The sequence below is a fragment of the Meriones unguiculatus genome, chromosome 6, assembly GCF_030254825.1.
Source record: "Meriones unguiculatus strain TT.TT164.6M chromosome 6, Bangor_MerUng_6.1, whole genome shotgun sequence".
NCBI classification, from domain to species: Eukaryota; Metazoa; Chordata; class Mammalia; order Rodentia; family Muridae; genus Meriones; species Meriones unguiculatus.
This window is the reverse complement of record NC_083354.1, coordinates 68,937,245-68,955,602: the sequence shown is the minus strand read 5'-3', so window position 1 is coordinate 68,955,602 and position 18,358 is coordinate 68,937,245. Positions and strand designations below refer to the sequence as shown.

General features: G+C 42.4%; 1 protein-coding gene across 2 annotated transcripts in view; it reads left to right on the top strand.

Moving 5' to 3' along the window:
• The window catches only part of Sv2c (synaptic vesicle glycoprotein 2C), a 190,317-nt gene that overhangs the window by 65,588 nt on the left and 106,371 nt on the right, over positions 1 to 18,358 (top strand). For both annotated transcript variants that reach the window (XM_060385593.1, XM_060385594.1), the window contains exon 3: positions 16,108 to 16,288. In XM_060385593.1, the coding sequence (XP_060241576.1) occupies positions 16,108 to 16,288 (181 nt within the window). The remainder of the gene's footprint in view (positions 1 to 16,107; positions 16,289 to 18,358) is intronic.

Genomic DNA, 18,358 nt, shown 5'->3' with positions numbered 1-18,358 from the left:
TTATTCTTTGATAGATGGCATTGATTTTGGTGAGTTCAGTTGATGTAAATGTGAGTGTTATAGGTACCCACAAACCTCCCCCTGTTTTTTGCTCTTTACTAATGAACTTCTTATTAAGTATTGCTGACCTAACTGGGTTCCTGCTCTAGTATTTCCACTAAGAACAAAAGAAAATATAGAAAAATAAAGCATAAGTATAGTGGAAAAAAGCTCTGAATGTGTACTGGAAATGGACTCATCCAAGAGTCCATGGAGCCGTTGGGGGGTACTGGTTAGTGAGCCATTTAGGAGCAGACTAATTCCCAGAATCACCATGGTGATATAATAATGGCTGTCTTTCAACTTACTGATGTGACTAGTCTGGCTCAGATCTGTGTGACTAGTGCACTGGCTTAGCATCTGAACTTGATGTCATATTCACAAGAACCCTTTAATTGTGGGAGAGTGGGGTGGTGAAAACCCAGGAATCAATGCTGTTAGATTCATAAAGGCACATTTTATCTTGGGCTTGTCAGTTAGGATTTTGTTCCTGAAGATGAAAGAACAGCTGGTTCAGAGAAGATAGAGTAAAACTGATGTATTAGTACCACAGGAGTCCACCCACTGCATCAAGCCATTGTCAGATTAGCAAAGGCTTGGGTGACTCCTGTGTCAACGGAACGTAGGTGATAATAAGGTTCCTAACCTGTTCCAGGAACCAATTAAGGAAGCTACCAGACAAGGCTGTGCTGCTTGGAAACTAATCCTAGTGACAATAGCATATAGCATTTGAAGGGTTTGAGAAAGGCAAATCAGCATAGTAGGTAGTGAGATAATGTACCTTGATATAAAAACCATGCTGATGATCAGAATGCATTATATGCATGCATGAAATTCTCAAACAATTTTAAAAACCATTCTGGCAGAATAGTAGTGGAGAAATAGCAGGGTCAGTTAGAAGGAAACAATTTTTCAAGAGAGGGTTACCGGTATATTCTGTAGATCTGAGTGACACCTATAAGAAATTAAACTGAGCAAAAAAGAATATTGGTAACAAACTAATAACAACATCAAACATCAAACAAACCTTTGTACAAAAAATGTTGATGTCACAATTAGATATCACTTTGACCCCATTTTATGAAACCTCCTAGCCTCTGGCAGTTATGCAGGGAGAAGAGGGATAATAATCCAAGAGCATGATCATTCCATAATACGTTTTTTTCTCCTCAAATATGATATGTGTGGCTCTGAGGGTACCCTGAGTCCTCCTTAGCATGTCCCCAGGCACCAAGGTTGCTCCAGACTAGAGAATTAGGGAACTTTCCATGAAGAGCAAGATAGGTCAATAGATACTTAAACTTAAAGCCATCTGTAGTTTCTGCATATATTTTTCTTTATTATAATCCTTTCTTAAAATGTAAAACACTCCAGGCATAATGATTAGTGATAACACACCTTTATTTCCAGAATGTGGGAGACATAAAGAGGTAGATCTCTCTGTGAATTTAAGGCTAACCTGCTCTACGTGGAAAGCTCTAGACTAACCAGGGATACATAGTGAGACTCCCATCTCAAAAAGAAAACAAAACTCCCTGAAATTTGCCCTTTAATTTTGGATCTCTACACTTATGGATTGTTAGCAGACCTCCTCAAAGAAGCCCATAAAATTAGTGTCAGTGGCGTGTTCTGGTACAAATGGGCCATCTATAACACATTCCCACAAACACTGAGGGAAAGATTGTGAAAGCCAGATGTCATGGAGGACCTGAGCAAAACTGTGTCTTCTTGACATCAGAGGACCACTGTGTTAATGAGCTTGAGGCACCTATGGCTGGCTGCATGATCAAGCCAGTCAATATTCTAGTGTGTAGGAGTAGGAAGACTTTATGAGCTCTCACCATTAACTGAGAGACTATGGATAGTTGATGGCTTTGAGAAAGGAGAAAGTCAGTTTTATTTATTTAAGGATCCGGTCCCTGGAAGGCTGGCCATGCTTCAGTAGATGTCTTCAGAGCTATGAGTATTAGGGAAGAACAAACTGGAATGAATAAGTTATTATTTTAAAAAGAAGAGAGAATATGAAGATGGGGGCTAAGGAGGTAGGGTGTCGATCTAGGAGAAATGAAGGGAAGGAGTTGGAATTAATATTATCAAAATGCATTATATCATTCTCAAATAATAATAAAATATTAATGTAGTGTTATAAAATATAATAGTGTAAAATGTAAAACACTGGTTTTCACTCATGAGCTTTACCTAAATGTAGTTTGAAGACCCCTCTTATAGACCCGTTCACTCTTCTTTACTAGCTGGACTCATTCTTCGAATTTCAACATCCTCTTCTGTGTTAATGAGCTGGAGTCCTCTTGCTCATCTGATGTAACCCACAGACTGGAGACAGACATAAGTTGCCTGCTTCGTCTTTTCTTGGTCAGCCCACAAAATGCTCATACCCTGATTACTGCTATTGCAATCTACATTAAAGACTTTTGTCTCAGTGTCAAGGGTCAAATGACTTTTGCCCCAATTCAGGAAACAAGCAGGCTAACGTAACTTTCAAGAAAGCTATCTTAGACCCATTTCAGTTCTTAGGGTAGGGAAAGACGTCTAGGAGCTGCAGTGGGAGATGGTAGGAGAAAAGAGTTCCATGGAAGCTGAATGATCCAAAAGATCTTTCCCCACCACAGTGACACTGGCCTCATTTTTAATTCATGTTTCTGTCTTTGTGGGGAGCCGTTGATGCCTCCTGAAGGCTAGAATTTGCCCACCACAGTAGGAAAGAACCTTAAATGTAAACTATAAAGTTCATATTGTCAAATGGCCCAGATTAAGTCTGATTCCATCAAAAGGATGAGAGCCAGGCGTGGTTGCTGACAACTCTGATCCCAGCATCGAGAGGCAGAGGCAAGGGGATGGGTAGCTGGAGGCTGGCTCGGGCTACCTATCCAGACCCTTTGCCTATGTTTGCCGTGATGAGGCGCCATCATATTCTGGCTGTAGTTTCTAGTCACTTACACACGTCTCCCACACCTGGGCTGCTTCTGCCCCACTGCATCTGCTCTACGTCGCTTCCTTCCAGCTGTGTATGTGTGTTTTCCCTTCTCTGAACTGCAGTCACTGTGAGCTATAGCTCTCGTTCTTCTGTCTTCCCTGCTCAATTCACCTTTCATCTTCTGTTCTCTTTGAGTGCTCTGTCATTAACAACGGTCTGAGATTTCCTTGTCAGACCTCACCAGTGGCTTTGGGACAAGTCTTCTTGAGTTCTTCTTCTCTGAACACTGTCTCCAGGCCTTGCCTCTCCTCCATTCTCCTCCACCTAGGCCCTCTTCTCATTTTGGCAGTCTTTTTAAATTCTTACTTTTCTCCTTGCCCTCTAAATATTGTCATTTTTCCTTGGTTTTCAGTTCTCTTTCATTTGTTCTTTCAGGAAAATCACTTTTTTTTTTTTTTTTACAGCTTAAAAACTCTCCTTTTCTTGCTTGTCTCTCAAGCAAATTTCATCCTCCCTTCACCAGCTTTAGTATTTAGATTTCCACAGCCTCTTAGAACTGGCACTTTAGGCTCTCAGTTACCACATACTGCTAGAGGCAAGTGTTTACCAGACAGGAGTAATCTGCAAACTATGGCCCAAAGGCCAAACTTAGCCCACTTTCTTTTTTTAATAAAGCTTTATTGGAACATGATGTCCATTTGTTTATATGTTATCTGTGGCTGGTTTCATGATGCAACATCAAAGTTGAGCAGTTTCCATAGAGGCTGTGTGGTTCAAAAAGTATAAAATATTGAGCCCAACTCTTTCTAGAAAGTTTGTGATTCTCACACAAGGACTTTGATTTCACCAGTTCCGCACCCAAGAAACCATAAATGATTTTCAGTGTCTTTGTCAGTGATTAACTTTCTTGTTTGCTACTTAAAGATTTTTCTCTTAGCATAATGTCCTTTAGGCTCACTCATGTTGTGGAAACATTTTTAAGTCTGAGTAATGTTATATTGTATGTGAATTTTTCACACACACACACACACACACACATACATCACAGTTTAACATTAATGGATGGACAAATTGGCTCGGTGTTCATACTACTACAATGGGCACAGGTAGTACATGGCAGTGTTCTCATTTTCTGTAGAAAAACACTCAGAAGACAGGTTTCTGGATCATACGACAGATCTGTTTTTAGCTTCTTTAGGAATGCTCCCCCCCATAATGCCTTTATCAACATATGTGCCCATAAACTGTACAAATGTTCCCTTATCTCTGCATTTTAGAGTCTTCACACAGCCCTGCTTCCTTCACAAAATTTCCTGATATTCATCAGTGTTTTTGTGTATTGCCTGAGATCCTGTTCACCTACAGCACAGTGCCTGCTACTGAAAGAGCATCTCCCTTATGCATCTCAGGCCTGCCTGTGTCCTTTCCTTTAGTAATCTGATAATAAGTTGACCAAGTCAGAATACTCAGTAGGAGCTTCAACCCTTCTTCATCTCACCTAAACTTTCAAATCTAAAAGCTTTTGACTTTCCCTACTAAAGATACGTCCAACTTGTTCTGCCTTCTTCAGGCTCGCCAGCATAGCTTAAACCAATCCACCTTCATTTCTTCCATGGACAACTGGACTGACCTGAGTAGTGCTATTCCCCCAATCTGGTTTCTGTGGTCAGAGTTGGAACTGGGGAGAGGAGAGAGAATGGCTTGAAAACAAGGTTGAAGGAAGCGCTTCTCATGTATATGGAAATACACAACTGACACCTAAGAGCCAAGGTCTCATGAATGGCTCCAGGTGCTGCGGCATACTGTTGTTACCTCCCTACTTCCATGGCCCTTTCCCTCTATCATCCCATCTTCCTTGTGCTTCGTTCTTCCTGTTTTTCTCCCTTGTGGTTACTGAAATGGCCTCTTAGGGTAGAGAGGATGGCCAATCTGTTTTTCAGTTGCCCAGAGGAGCAACCCAAAAGTTGCTTGCAACTTCTATTCTCCTTTCTTGCCACGCTACCCCATACTCCAAATTCTATATACTGTGCACTTTGAAAACCTTGGAGTTCTTGTGTAGTATTCTGTGCACCTTCAAGATATGCACAGAACAGAGAATATAAGAATTTGGAACTTTCCTGAGAGAGGCCTTTAAACTGAGAGACCTTTGAGTCATGACTTAAATCCCAGCACAACCACTTTATGCAGCTTTACAGAAGTTCCTAAGACTAATTAAGCTGATATTTCTTTTTTCCCCTCTTAAGCATAATATACCTACTTTAATTACAACATGTGTTTGATTTTGTAGTAATTACTTTTAGTGTGTTTTCAATCTCCCAAGAAAAGAAAGGTTCAAAGACACATCTTCACATGAGAATCACATTGGAAAGTTTTTAAAGGTATTGTTTTTTCTAGGCCTAGCGTAAGCACAGACCCCCTGGGTGAACCCCTTTAGATGCTTCGCTTGTTTCTGAGACACTCTTCTTCTTCTGCAATCCAGGCTTTCCTTGAATTGAGGATCCTCCTGCTTCAGTTTCCAGAGTGCTGGGAGTAAAAGTGTGTGTCACTGTGTCTGACCTCCACAAAAGATGTTGTATAGCAATTTCCTCTGGGATAGGAATATTCCATGCTGTAGGGAAGCACCGTAGGTAGGAAGGTAAACAACTCAAAATAGTTACTGAAATCAACCAGATTCACTAGACTTTCGCTCGTATAAGCTGAGATTCCCTCTCAGGGAGCAAGGCTGAGCTGTGAAGAAGATTCTGAGACTAGACCAGCTGCCCGGAAGAGCGGCCTGGAAGAGGTTTGGACCAGAGTGGCTTAGGACACTCTCCAACCTGTTGAGCTGCCTGTAGGCTGTGCAGTGGGCTTCATGTTTCCCAGTGAGCTGTCACCCATGCTGGCATGGGCCTTGGTGATGCAGCTCTCTTCAAGTCATTTGTGCTCCTGTAACTAACCCCTCACCAATACTCTTGTAACTTAAATAAAATTCATTGTTTCACCAAGTTGCCTTTGGTGGTATCCGAACTTTGGTCAGTCATGGGATCCCTACCTGGGATTGGTAGACATGTGTGCTCCCTCTGTCCAAGAAGAGTTTTGTCATGTAACAGCTGGTTCTCATGTACATCTAGATATAAAGCTGCTTGAACTCCAGAGTGAACTGCTGAAGAGGAAAGTTCTTCCCTCTTCCCTAACAAGATGTCTAGCTTGCAGCAGGTATTCAAACAAACAAGAGCTGTAGTAATTAATAAGTACTGGCCCTCTTTGTTGGATTGAAGACTGGGAATAGTGAATTCAGTTACCGCTTACCTTCCTCAGCTAACAGCTTGGAGTAGGGGAAGCTTGAAGGCCAGGGGTCCTATTGGGTGAGCTAAGGGGCAAATTGTTTGGCTGGAACCTCCACTTGCCCCTGCCCAATCTGGGAAAGCCCCGTCTACCCTCCTTCGCCCAACCCCACAGACCCTGGAAAGCCTCCGAACAAAGGAACGGTGCCAAGAGCCCCGTTGGCATTATTGGCAGCTGTCAAAACCCCTGATGCTCCCCGCCACTCAGATCCTCATCTACATGCCCAGCTCCTGACTACACAAGCCCAGCTTATGGCTGGCAGTCACCACCCTTTGCCTACAGCTTATAAAAACCCCTGCCCAGGCCCAGGCAAGACTTTCTCAGACCCATTCTTTGGAACTGATAAACCTGCCTGGGAACAGCACCTAATAAAGCTGCCTTTATCTGCTTTTAATCTGGTCTAATCTGGCCTATATCTGCATCACCAAGAAAGAGAAAAAGTGTTACAAAAGTGTCACGTCCATTATGTACCATGAACTGATGACTCACATTAATCCTTCCTAATACCTATCGTTATTATTATTATTGTTATTGCTTCAAATACATTGCAATTGCCTTCTTCAAAGGTGAGACTGAAGACCTTGACTGTAAACGCATTTTACTACCTCCTCTCCTGTTCATCTAGCATGCTTATATTCCTAGCCATTTGACCAAAGACATTAAAAAATAGTCTGGGCTTCCATATTAGGATCCATGTCTAGTCTCCCTGCTCTCTGGGTTTGGCAAAATGTCTCTGACCTTCATATGCTGTTTAGAGCCTAGGTGAACTTGGGTAAACTGGCAGTGTTGCCCGTAGAAGCGGCCAGCTTCTGCCTTTTGTGCCTGGATGACACACTTAAATGTCAGGCTTTCTAAATGTGAGTCAGAAGTGTGCATTGGATGGCATCTGATATTTACAGTTCTTTCAAGCTAAGGTGAGCTGAATTTTGTTGTAAATACTCTCCAGTGCAATTTTGAAAGGTTCCCCACCCCCTTTGTTCATATGTCTTTGGTTTATTTTCCTTGGTTTTATTTCATTTTATGAAAGTCCATAGATGTATTTGAACACATAATGGCTCCTACTGATGGCTTCTGTAAATAATAATTGAAAACTAGAGGTGGAGGGGTATCTCAGTGGTAGGAAACTTAGTTAGCATGGGTAAGACCCCGAGTTCAATCCCCAGCACTGCAATAAGTACACAAAAATAAGTGAATAAATAATCATAATAATAATGATAATAAAGAAAAAAGAAATGAAGTGAGAGATTGGGTTTGGTAAAGCTTTTTAATGAGGAATTCTTTACATTTTCTATCTGCAAAAGTAACACGTGTGTCTGTGCATGCAGGGGTATGTGAGCATGAGTGTGTGTGTGTGTGTGTGTGTGTGTGTTTATGCATCTGTGTGTGTGTATAACTGAGATTTTACAGGTTGGATTATCTCTCCAGTGCTATCTGAAGTTGCTCTTTTCAGACTCTGAGCTGAGGGAGGCTAGATACCATCATTCCATGACCCGCTCCTCTTTCTGTCACCTTTAACCCCTCCCCTTCCTTTTTTTCCCCTCCGTCTACCTCTCACCAATAGAAATAATCGAAATTGCTGCTACTGAGCAACTGTGTTTCACCCAGTTAGGAAACTGCTTCATCCCATTTAATCACTCAGAAACCCTGTGAGATAGGAACTATTATTAGCCCCATTATACTGAGGAGAAAACTGGGGCACAAAGAAATTAAGTAACTTACCTAGTACCACAGGCCCAGTCACGGGAGAGACAGATCTAGGCTCTCTGTTTCAAGGCCTGAATGCTTAACTCATTGTTGCCTGCTGCAACATTCAGAGTGGTAAATGATGGGGAGGGAGGCTCTCGCACTTAATTCAAAACTATGTGTTTTTGTTATGCTTTCCTTCTCCCTGCTCAGCACCCATTGCCTTAATAATGGGATCATTTCTAAATGTTTTTTTTGAGGTGGGCTCTTCCTAACTAGCTAAGCTGGCTTCGAATATGTGATCCTGTCGTCTCACCTAGCGTTGAGATTGTATGTATGTACCACCATGATTAGTACTTGTCAGCATTTTCAGTGAAAGAGTCTAAGAGAGTAAGTGCTAAACTTGATTGACACTTCTATAACTTCTACTTCAAGCACAGAATTTAAACAGAGAAGTATTAAGAAACTGAAAGTTACAGAGAAAGAGGAAACCTGTGGCCATCTGAGCATTGAGCTGGGGACTACGGCAGCTGTGGAAGAGCCGCTGAGATCAGGCTTTTATGGACTATGTTTGGCCAGGGAAGCCCATAATCATTCAGACAGCAGGACTGGAGGTCTGAGGACTCTGATCACAGGGCAGCAGATATGGAAGCTTCCATGGCAGTGGATGGGAATAGAAGAAGTAGAAGAAAGCAGGAAGAGGGGTGCTCCACCCAAGACCAAAGCAGGAGGCTGAGCCATCTTTGCAGGTCAACCACACACCCAGCCCAGTCCAAGTGTTTGGCTCAGGGAGACCCTGAGAGACTGGCCTAAGACCTTACAACTACCTATTAAAGAAAGACTCCAACTAGCTCTTTGACTTCACTCCAAGGGTTTTTCCAGTGTAGAGTGAAAATCTGAAATGGAATTTTTCTTAAAGCGAGCTAGGGCTCCGTGGGTTGACCTTAACTAGCTTTTCTTTCATTAATTTTTTTTCTATTTTCCTTCAGTAATAAGACTAACCTATTAGTAAGTGTTTGGTGGCTGTCCCTGTGACTTGTGTAAGCCTAAACCTGGTTTTTCTTAGCACAAAGCATTATTTCACAAACCCAGCCTTATCTAAGCAAATCACAGCTGATATTTGGTCATGGAGGAGTTGACACAAAGCATAATGCACATGTCCTTAAGCTGTTGAACATTCAGAGTGCATTCACTTGAGTGTCTTGAGCACAGAACAGCCCTCCCACTAAAGGGCTTCAGGTTGGCATTCACCATTGTTCTTCTTGCATCGTCCCGACTGTCATAGCTTTGGTTATACAGGTTCACAATTCTTTAACATAGAGTGAGAACTTTAAGACATATGACCCTCATCCCACACATGGATGGACTCCTGCATTAGGCCTTGGTCTCTTTTAGTTATGTGGCTCCCATTTGTTTCACAGCTCTGATTCTTTTCAGTCTTCTTTCCCAAGTCTTTATTTCCTAGCAGTAGTTTCGTTTCCTTTCACCTTCATTTCACTATTTGTGTGATTGAGTTGTAAATGAATATATAATTAACAACAAGCAGAACTGGAACAAACAGCTCAGGTGCACGTGCAACCAGCCTTCAGTAATCACAAAGTGCTACTAGCAGAAGAAGAAAGAAGAGTGGGTCAAAATTTCAATGGTTGGTTTTAATGTGCTCATTGATGAGGTGAGGTGAGGTGAGGCTGGTTAACTCAGTGAGCTGGATAAGTAAGTCATGGCTAAGTAGGAAGGAAAGTGTTATTTCTTTAAGTTTATTACTGTTAAAGATGGTGTGCAGGCTCTAACAGAGACCATCACAATAGAGGCTTGGGGATCACTGCAGTGGGGAAACTAGGCTTAATACCTACTAAAGAAAAAAGTAAGAATTTACAGCCAAAGAGAAAGGGTCCAAGGATCCTAGGAGATGGGTGGAAAATTACTGAGAGGACACACCATAAGGCAAGTGAGATTCTCACTTTCAGTATAGTTGGACTTTTGCTGAAGGGAAACTAGGACACTTACACATCCACTGAGGGATGGTAGAGGGTGAGGAACTTGGGTAGGTATCGATGTCACGTATGGGCAGGGGGTCCTGACGTAGCAGGAGTCGTGCTAAAACTGAACAGTGCAGAGAGGAGCACAGGTAGCCAAAAGTCAGGAGCAGCTGAGATGAGAGGTGTGTGACTGGATAGGCTTAGTCAAGAAGACTGTCTCTGTCAGTGAGCTTCTCCTGAAGGCGCACCCTGGGCTTGTGGGCGAAAACTCTACCTTTGGGGAAACAAGTGTATTTGCTGCTTATGAAAAAAGTAACATACAGAAAGGTTGAGTGCCATTGGGACAGTAATGTTATTTTCTTTCTTCTATGAATACAACAGACTACATTTTATTAACCTTTTCAAACATTCCCAGAAGTGTTATTTTTATTCAAATTGACTTATTTCGCTTTGACTTAGAAGTTGTAACATAAGTAACCTCCCCTCCTCCCCTCTCTTCCCCGAGTGCTAACAGGTAAGTAAGATCAGTATTGCCTCATGGAATTGCCTCATTTCCCTGTGATTTCAGCATTTCACCATAGAAAACTTTTCATTGAAAATCAATTTATAAATGGTGTGATGAATTCTAAAGTCACTCATTAGTCATCAATAACCAAAATGCTTAAAACCATTTTTAAAAACCAATTGGCAGTTACTATAAGGAGGAAAAAACAAACAAACAAAACAAACAAACAAACAAACAAAAAAAAACAAAAACAAAAAAAAAACTGAGAACCTGAGGCCTGTTTCTTAAATTGTTCTGTTTTGTTTAAATGTGGTTTAAGTTGATGTTAGGAGAAAAGATGTAACCCCCCTTCAGGGAATGTCAGAAGGAATCAAAAGTAGCCTAGCAGAGACAAAAATGGAAATGTGGTATTTATCAGGGGAAACAGGAGTATGATTAAATCAAGTTGAACCAGCCTCTGTGTTAGAAATGCCTTGGTAAGAAAGTCATACTCAAGGCTTTAGGGTTTGTCTCTGAAGACTAAGACACTGGTCTGACCAAAACTGGCTTTGCTGGAACTGTGGAAAAGGCTTGTGTCTTGGGCCAGGGTCTCCTGATAGCTTTCCCTGAGTTAAATTAATTCATGAAAGAACCTGCATCACAGTTTAGAGTGTTTCCATTGCTCTTTCAGAACTGGCCTCACTTGCCAGCCTGAGGAAGGTGGGTCCCAGGCTGCAACACTTTTTTTTGTTGTTGTTGTTTTACAGGTTTCTTTGTGCAGTTCTGGCTGACCTGATACTTGTTCTGTAAAGCAGGCTGCCCTTGAACTCAGAGAGTACTGGGATTAAAGCATGAGACACCATCCCTAGGGCAGAAGTCTTCTTATGGCTACTATTCCTACTTACCCTTTTGAGGGTTCAGGCTTCTCCAGGGAGCTCTGACTGCCCTGTGTCTTCAGAGTTAAACAGCCTGTAAGCATGTGTCTTCTCCCTCGCAAACACGTATTAGACCCTAAGGAAAAAAAAAGTCTGTCTGAGTGTGTTTCAGTAGAAATCGTGACAATCCAAGAGGGCTTTCAGGCTATTGTGAGATCCCTTAGGGAGCAGGCTCAAAGGAAGAGTCAACAAGTCAGTCCCAGCAAGCCCAAGTACCTGTGTACCTGTGTACAAATTCCTGGGCCCAAAGTTCATACTTTGAAGTTTGGAGAGCATAGGTCTAAAAGCTGCAGTTTCAAATTCTGCCTTCTCAGAATTTCTAGTATTCTCACTTATAAAATGAGGGACTCTGGCTGAAGGTCCTTCCTAGCCATGACCAGCAAGGCCTCATGCAGCATAGAGAGTAGAGAAGGCGGGGGTACATCCAGAATGCACAGCTACTCCGGGTTCTCAAGAAATCCCTGTCAACACCATGAATACAAAATATCAAGATGGACACAGGTAGTGTTACAGTCCAAGAATAGCCACACAAACCATTCAGACACCGATCTCAGTCAGATATTGATGGTTTATTGCACACACACCCCAAGACTGATCATGATCAGGGACACAGTGGACCCTAGAGCCAAACTGTGACCATGAGCCATTTTTCAGAGTGAGCTTTTAAAGGGAAAAAATACACAACCAAGCAGGAAGAATCAATTCTATTCCATGCACACTGTGGCTAGGTAGCCAGACAAACCATTCAGCTGATCTTTAAGCTGATTTTTCTGGGAGTAGGGTGGGGGAACTTGGGGACTTTCCAGTTTTCCCTCTTGGGGATCTGGTGACTTGTTGGTTCCCTATCATTCCTGTGAGGAAGGAACATAGCAGGATATTGTGGTTTAGCTCAAGTAGAACATGTATTTATCATCTCTGCCATTACTCTGTTCTAAGCAGCAAGTCTTGAACTGTGAACTAAGGGAGACAAAATGGCTATTCTTGTATTAGGCAGTAAGGCCTGGACATGTTTGGACATGTCTCAGTGTTGGTGGGCCTCAACGTTAGGAAGGGCAGTATGTAGCTTTCCACTCCGAGTGATTAAAATTTTACCCTCACCAAGCCTTTGTAAACATTCAAATGTTTGGTTTTAACTAGATTACATGATCAACAAATGAGAATTCTAAGTTCCATATACTTCTCTCACAGAAGCTGTTTGGTAGGTATAATCCCTTCCATAGTACAATGGAACAGTCTTACCAATACTAAGTAAATACAAGCCATAAAAGATACTACTTCAGAGCTCAAGCACTTTTTATCCAGAGTGAAAGTGGAAGAAAGATGCAGCTTGATGTTATATTCTTAGAATAAACCTACCAAGTGTGGAGACCTTCCTACCACCTTGAGTTTTTCCCCTCAAATGTCCTTTTTTTTTTTTCTTGTGTTTTACAGGCAAGGTTTCTCTGTGTAGCCCTGGCTGTCCTGGAACTCACTCTGTAGATTAAATTGGCCTCAAACTTAGGGATCTATCTGCCTCTCTCTGAGATTAAAGTCACATGACTTAAAACCACACAGCACCACCAACATCCTGCCCGCCCCTTCCCCTCACATTTCTTTCTTAATGAAATCTCCCTAGAGTTTGCATGAAAATCAACAGCCTCTCCCCCATTGACTCTTCTATTGGAGGTCATCCCTCCTCCCCCCCAAAGCCCCCCCACGATGGCTACCTGCTTCAATATTGTTCCCATTCTGGCCATTTATTCCCCAGAGGCTAGGGAAGGTCTAGCCTGGGTGCTATCTCTGGCTTATGTTTTGATAAGCTACTCAGTCCAGATTACAAACTATGTTCTCTTAGGAGCCTGAATCTCCAGCTGTCTTCATGGCAGGGAGGCGAGGAGGGAGGGTTTGGGGAAGTAGAGGAAGTGGGGAGTCCTGAGTGGTTAGAGTCTAGAGGGTGAGGGGGATCTAGACTAACCACACTTGCCTCTGGAGCTTAGATTCACTTTCCTTAAATGAAACAAGGTGGAGGTCAATGAGAAACTTAATAGCTAGAGAGCCTACTTTCCATCACCTGCTCGATTTGAGCACAGTATGTATTTCCAAGGTGAGCTTGGTAGAAATAATAGTGATGAAAATTCAAAATGGTGAAAGGAGCATCCTGGGAATCAGGATAGTTCTTTCATAGCGCTAGGCATTGTCCCTTAGCACCAGGTTTAACCCTTAAATTCCCAGACCACGGGAAACCCAGAGGGTCGCAATAGAGGGTCAAGATCCACAAGCCTGGTGTTTTCAATACACTATGAATCCTGAGAACAGTTCCAGGCTCTCGCCCAGGAAACATGAACTCACTACCTTGCTGTGCCATTTTTCTATCTATTAGATCATGCTACATAATATATCTGTTCCTTCATCTGTGACAAAGGTTTCATAGAAGAAAATCCCACTTTTCAGGATTGTAGTAAAGTTTAAATGAACCAAAATGTGGCTTGTTCTTCCAAAGCCCAAGAGATGCAGGGTCAGTGTGAGTAGCAGCAGGGGGCTATTACTATCATTAAGAGCAAATGGAGTCTAGCTGCCGTAGAACATGCTTGTGGTCCCAGTACTTAGGAGGCTGAGGCAGGAGGATCATGAGTTCAAGATCTGCCTGGGTTGCGTCATGAGACATTTTCAAAAGGAAGGAAGAGAAGGAGGGCAGAAGGAAAGGAACAAAAGAAAACGCTAGTAAATGGTTATGGATTGAATGCAGACAACTCACTTCCTCCAGCAGAGTGATGGTGGGAGCACAGAGAGGTTGCATTGGCACTTCTGTCATGGTGGCTTTCTCTTAGGGTGGAAAGAAAGAGTAGGACCTAAGGGGAATAAGGGGCTTTGTCTGTGGACATATACTATGAGCAAGACTTCCAAATGTGGGATCCCAGGAGCAACAGGCCGCTCATTCATGACCAATAGACACTTTCTGATGCATAGGCATTTCAAAAGACACAGACATCACCACAAAGTAGCCTCGCCTCCATATCCTGAGAGGTGTGAGTGGCCAGCAGGAGCCTCTTATCCTGTTGAGGAAGGCTATGCTGAATATGCTTTTCCTTTGGATGAGTCTGTCTGCTTTTGGAACACACTTGCTCTGTGCAGATGCATGCTTTAGATCCCATCATAGCATGTATCCAGCCCTTTGGTAGCTAGAAAATGATGTCAGCCATGCACAAAGGCCCCATCCACCTCTTTTCAGTAACCTAGTCTGGTTGGAAACTGGTTTTAGTGAGAAAAGAGTCCAATTTTACAATTGTTCTGATACTTACCATTCACTGTGGCTGTGCTAACACATCACAAGTCTTGATGTGATGGTCAGAAGGCCTTGCCAGTTATTTTCCTTCTGAGTCTCATATTGACTCATTAATTATGTGGTCAGTGATAATTAGGGGCATGTGAGTGTTTAAACAGGATATTTCTTAAACTAATATCCATCAATTAATTAGCTTTTTTTCTTTTCATTCTTACTTCAATGTCAGACTATCTTGAATGTATTTTTAAAAATAGTGCTTGTTCAAGTGATTCATGCCTATAATCCTAGCACTCAGAAGGCTGAGACAAGACAGTCATAGCAAGCCTGGCTGATACAGTGAGTTCTAGGCAAGCCAGGGATGTGCAGTGAGATTTTGTTGAGACTGACTGACTGACTGTCTGACAGACGGATGGATAATAGGTAGATGGATAGATAGGTAGACAGACAGATGTATGGGTAGATAATAGGTAGGTAGATAGATGATAGATAGATAGATAGATAGATAGATAGATAGATAGATAGGCAGATAGACGATAGATGAAAAGAAATTGGAAGAACAACGAAGTAGCAGCCTCTTTAGTGTCACATTAAGAAATCTGCATTCGTGTCTCTTAAGCATTCAGTTTCAGAAAGGCTTCTGAACTAACATTTGCTGCATCTCACATTGGTTCATCCTCACAGAGGTTTGCACAGTATTTGTAGGAAGTTTCATTTTCTTAGAGGAGAATGAGTCAGAAAATTCAAGTGTCTACTTACAGTGACAACAGAGGGACATCTGACTCCTGGTTTTCCATTTGATTTCCTTGGGGATCCAGTCAACACTAACATTTGTGGACAGACGCAGATGCTCTCTTCTCATTGAACTCCTGGCTCTAAGAGCCTTCTCTACTGACAAGAGCTAGAAACCATTTCTGTTTAAGCCTTGTAATAGTTAAGTCCACTTTTTTCAACTCCAGGGCCTTTGAGAGGGACTAGAAATACAAAGCTACAGAATCCTCTAGAAGGATTCAGACTGGCCTTAACACAGGTCATCTGATGTAAACACAGATTTTAAACAGTTGTAGGTTCACTCTGACCTGGGGGGGAGGGGGTTTGATGTCTCATCTTGTCCTTGTGACACATGGAGCTTTTAGACCAAAAATCGAAACCTAGAATCAGACTCCAGGATTGCTCCATGAGGTGTTTTGAGGCTTTCCCACAGCCAGTCACCCACATAAGGCTGGCTTGGAATGTGACCAGCCTGCCCTCACATGTGATGGTAAAGGAAAGGACTCTGATCAGTGCTTCTGAGGGGTCAGGGTGGTCAACTTCCAATCTGACCTTTGAGGACTGCATCCCTAAGGATGTGCTTTTAGAGGTATTTTCCCTGTGCAAAATGCTGGAGTGTGTTTTGTGCCTCATTTGCTGTTACATGTGCTGTTTGTTCCCAACCTCTGACCTGTTCCTTTGTTTTCTGTGTGTTACAGGCAGCATAGTGTACCTCGGGATGATGGTGGGGGCGTTCTTCTGGGGAGGACTGGCAGACAAAGTGGGAAGGAAGCAGTCTCTTCTGATTTGCATGTCTGTCAACGGATTCTTTGCCTTCCTTTCTTCATTTGTCCAAGGTTATGGCTTCTTTCTCTTCTGTCGTTTACTTTCTGGATTCGGGTAAGGTTTTCTCCTTCATATTTTAAAGTAATGTGTTTACTCCTAATTGTGCACAATTTCACCCTATAAGATCTCAGCACCAAGAAAGAAACTTTTAACACATTTCTTCTATATCTGTGTCAGCCTTGGAAGGCAGAAGGTTGGTTCTTAAAACTGTAATTATCGACATTTAAATCTGGTGCTGAAACACCCATGCTGGGGGTTGGGGGTGCAGGGTTGAGAATGATTTCTAGGGGACTGGTTTTACTTAAGTTGGAATTCTGTTTGCACAGCAGAGCACATTCAGACACACATTTTTTTTTTTGAAGATTTAAGTAGAGCTGTAGCTACTACAATGTTTCACATTATTTAGGGACTGCTCTTAAAGCCAGGTTGGGCTGTCTCAAATAATTGTGTCTTCATTGGTCTAGGTCATCCATGTGTGTCTAACTAGGGGATAAGCCTGCTTTGGGACATAAGTTCTGTCTGAAAGTTCCTGATTTGGGCAGCGTTACATAGAGCCATGTGCAGGGGCACAGGAGAGTCAGTGATGTAACTGATTTCTTGAAAGAGACTGAAATATTTACTGCTGCTCTGGGTCTGCATGTGTGGAAAAGTCTCATGGTCTGTTTATGAGACTATGAGAAACTCTTCTTTAATAAGGAAAAATTTGTAGAAATATAAAATTTGTGCCTCCCAATGGACAACTTAGAGATACTCTTTTCAAGATGTAGATAGGAACTGTAGTTCCTTTTTTCTTAATGAAATAAGAGATGGGGGTGGTTTATGAATTTGAAAGGCAACTACCAGCTGTTGATCACAGCCTACACAGCAGGGCATGGTTTTATGGACCAAAGTAGGGGAACACCAGCATATCTTTCTCTTACATACCTAAGTTCAGCTACAACCAATATTTTTCAGAATATAGTCAGTATGTGCTGAGCAGACTCCAAGGGTAGAGGAGTCTGGAGATACAGGACAACTGCTCCACATGTTAACTACCTGAGGAGGATAGCCATGGGTACTGTGAAGGAAGTAGAGCAAGCTATGATGACACTGGCCTGACATAGCTCTGTAAGTCCTGTGGTTCCCAGAAGTGAAATAGAGAGCTGGCAAATTCTTGATCTGTGTAAGCAGAAAAGTACCATACCGAATGAACAAAACTCTCACTCAAATCATTGAAGATCATCATGGCTCCTCAGTCAAGTTCCAGGCTGGTGCCACTTTACAGACCCAGAATTGCTTGCTTAAGGGAGAAGCCCAGTCCCTCTGAGGAAGGATGCTACCATGTCAGTGAAGATTAATTGTGAATAGTTCTCCCAGACAGTCTTCCCCAAATGGGATGACTATGCATCAATCAATCAGTAAATAGATAGATAAATAGATAAATGAAGATAGATATTGCTGGATTTCAGACAATATCAGAGCTTACTGGATTGTCTGGATTCCAGTAGACCAAAGTGATAGTGAAGTCTGCCGGTCAGTGATGTTTTAGCTTATATCTGGCATGCAGCGGTCCAGCAAGTCTCCAGCTCCATCCTGTGCTTGCTTGATGCCAAGGTCCTAGAATGCTCCATTAGAAGACATGAACCTGGCAGTGACGGAGTCTCATTTGGAATGGCCCATCATGTCCATGTGTTGAAAACTTCAGCATAGAAAGAGATGTCCTAGGTCACCAAGCCCACACCTGCATGTTACAGATTTAGAGCCAGGAATGACTGTACTCAGTCCCATTAACTTGCAACATCGAAATTAAGTCATCTGTACGTTCCAAATCCAAGCTTAGGATGTCTACCTCTTGATTTCTGTTTGTGAATATAAAAGGGACCTGAGGGAGGTTTCATTTTTAGGCTGAGATCAGCCTGAGCTTGTGGTTTCACTGTCTCTAAATAGCCAAATAGGTCCTGGTGTGTTCTTGTCTCCCTTAACCCTGTCAGTAGGCTCACTCTATGAGGCTCAGAAGGAATGGCCTCAAGCACATGAGCCTCCTGCCTAGGCACCTCAGGTGACAGCATTGTAGGTGTGTGCTACCATGCTCACATATCTGCTTTTTATATTTTTATTTTCACCAAGCCAAGGCTTTAAGTATAT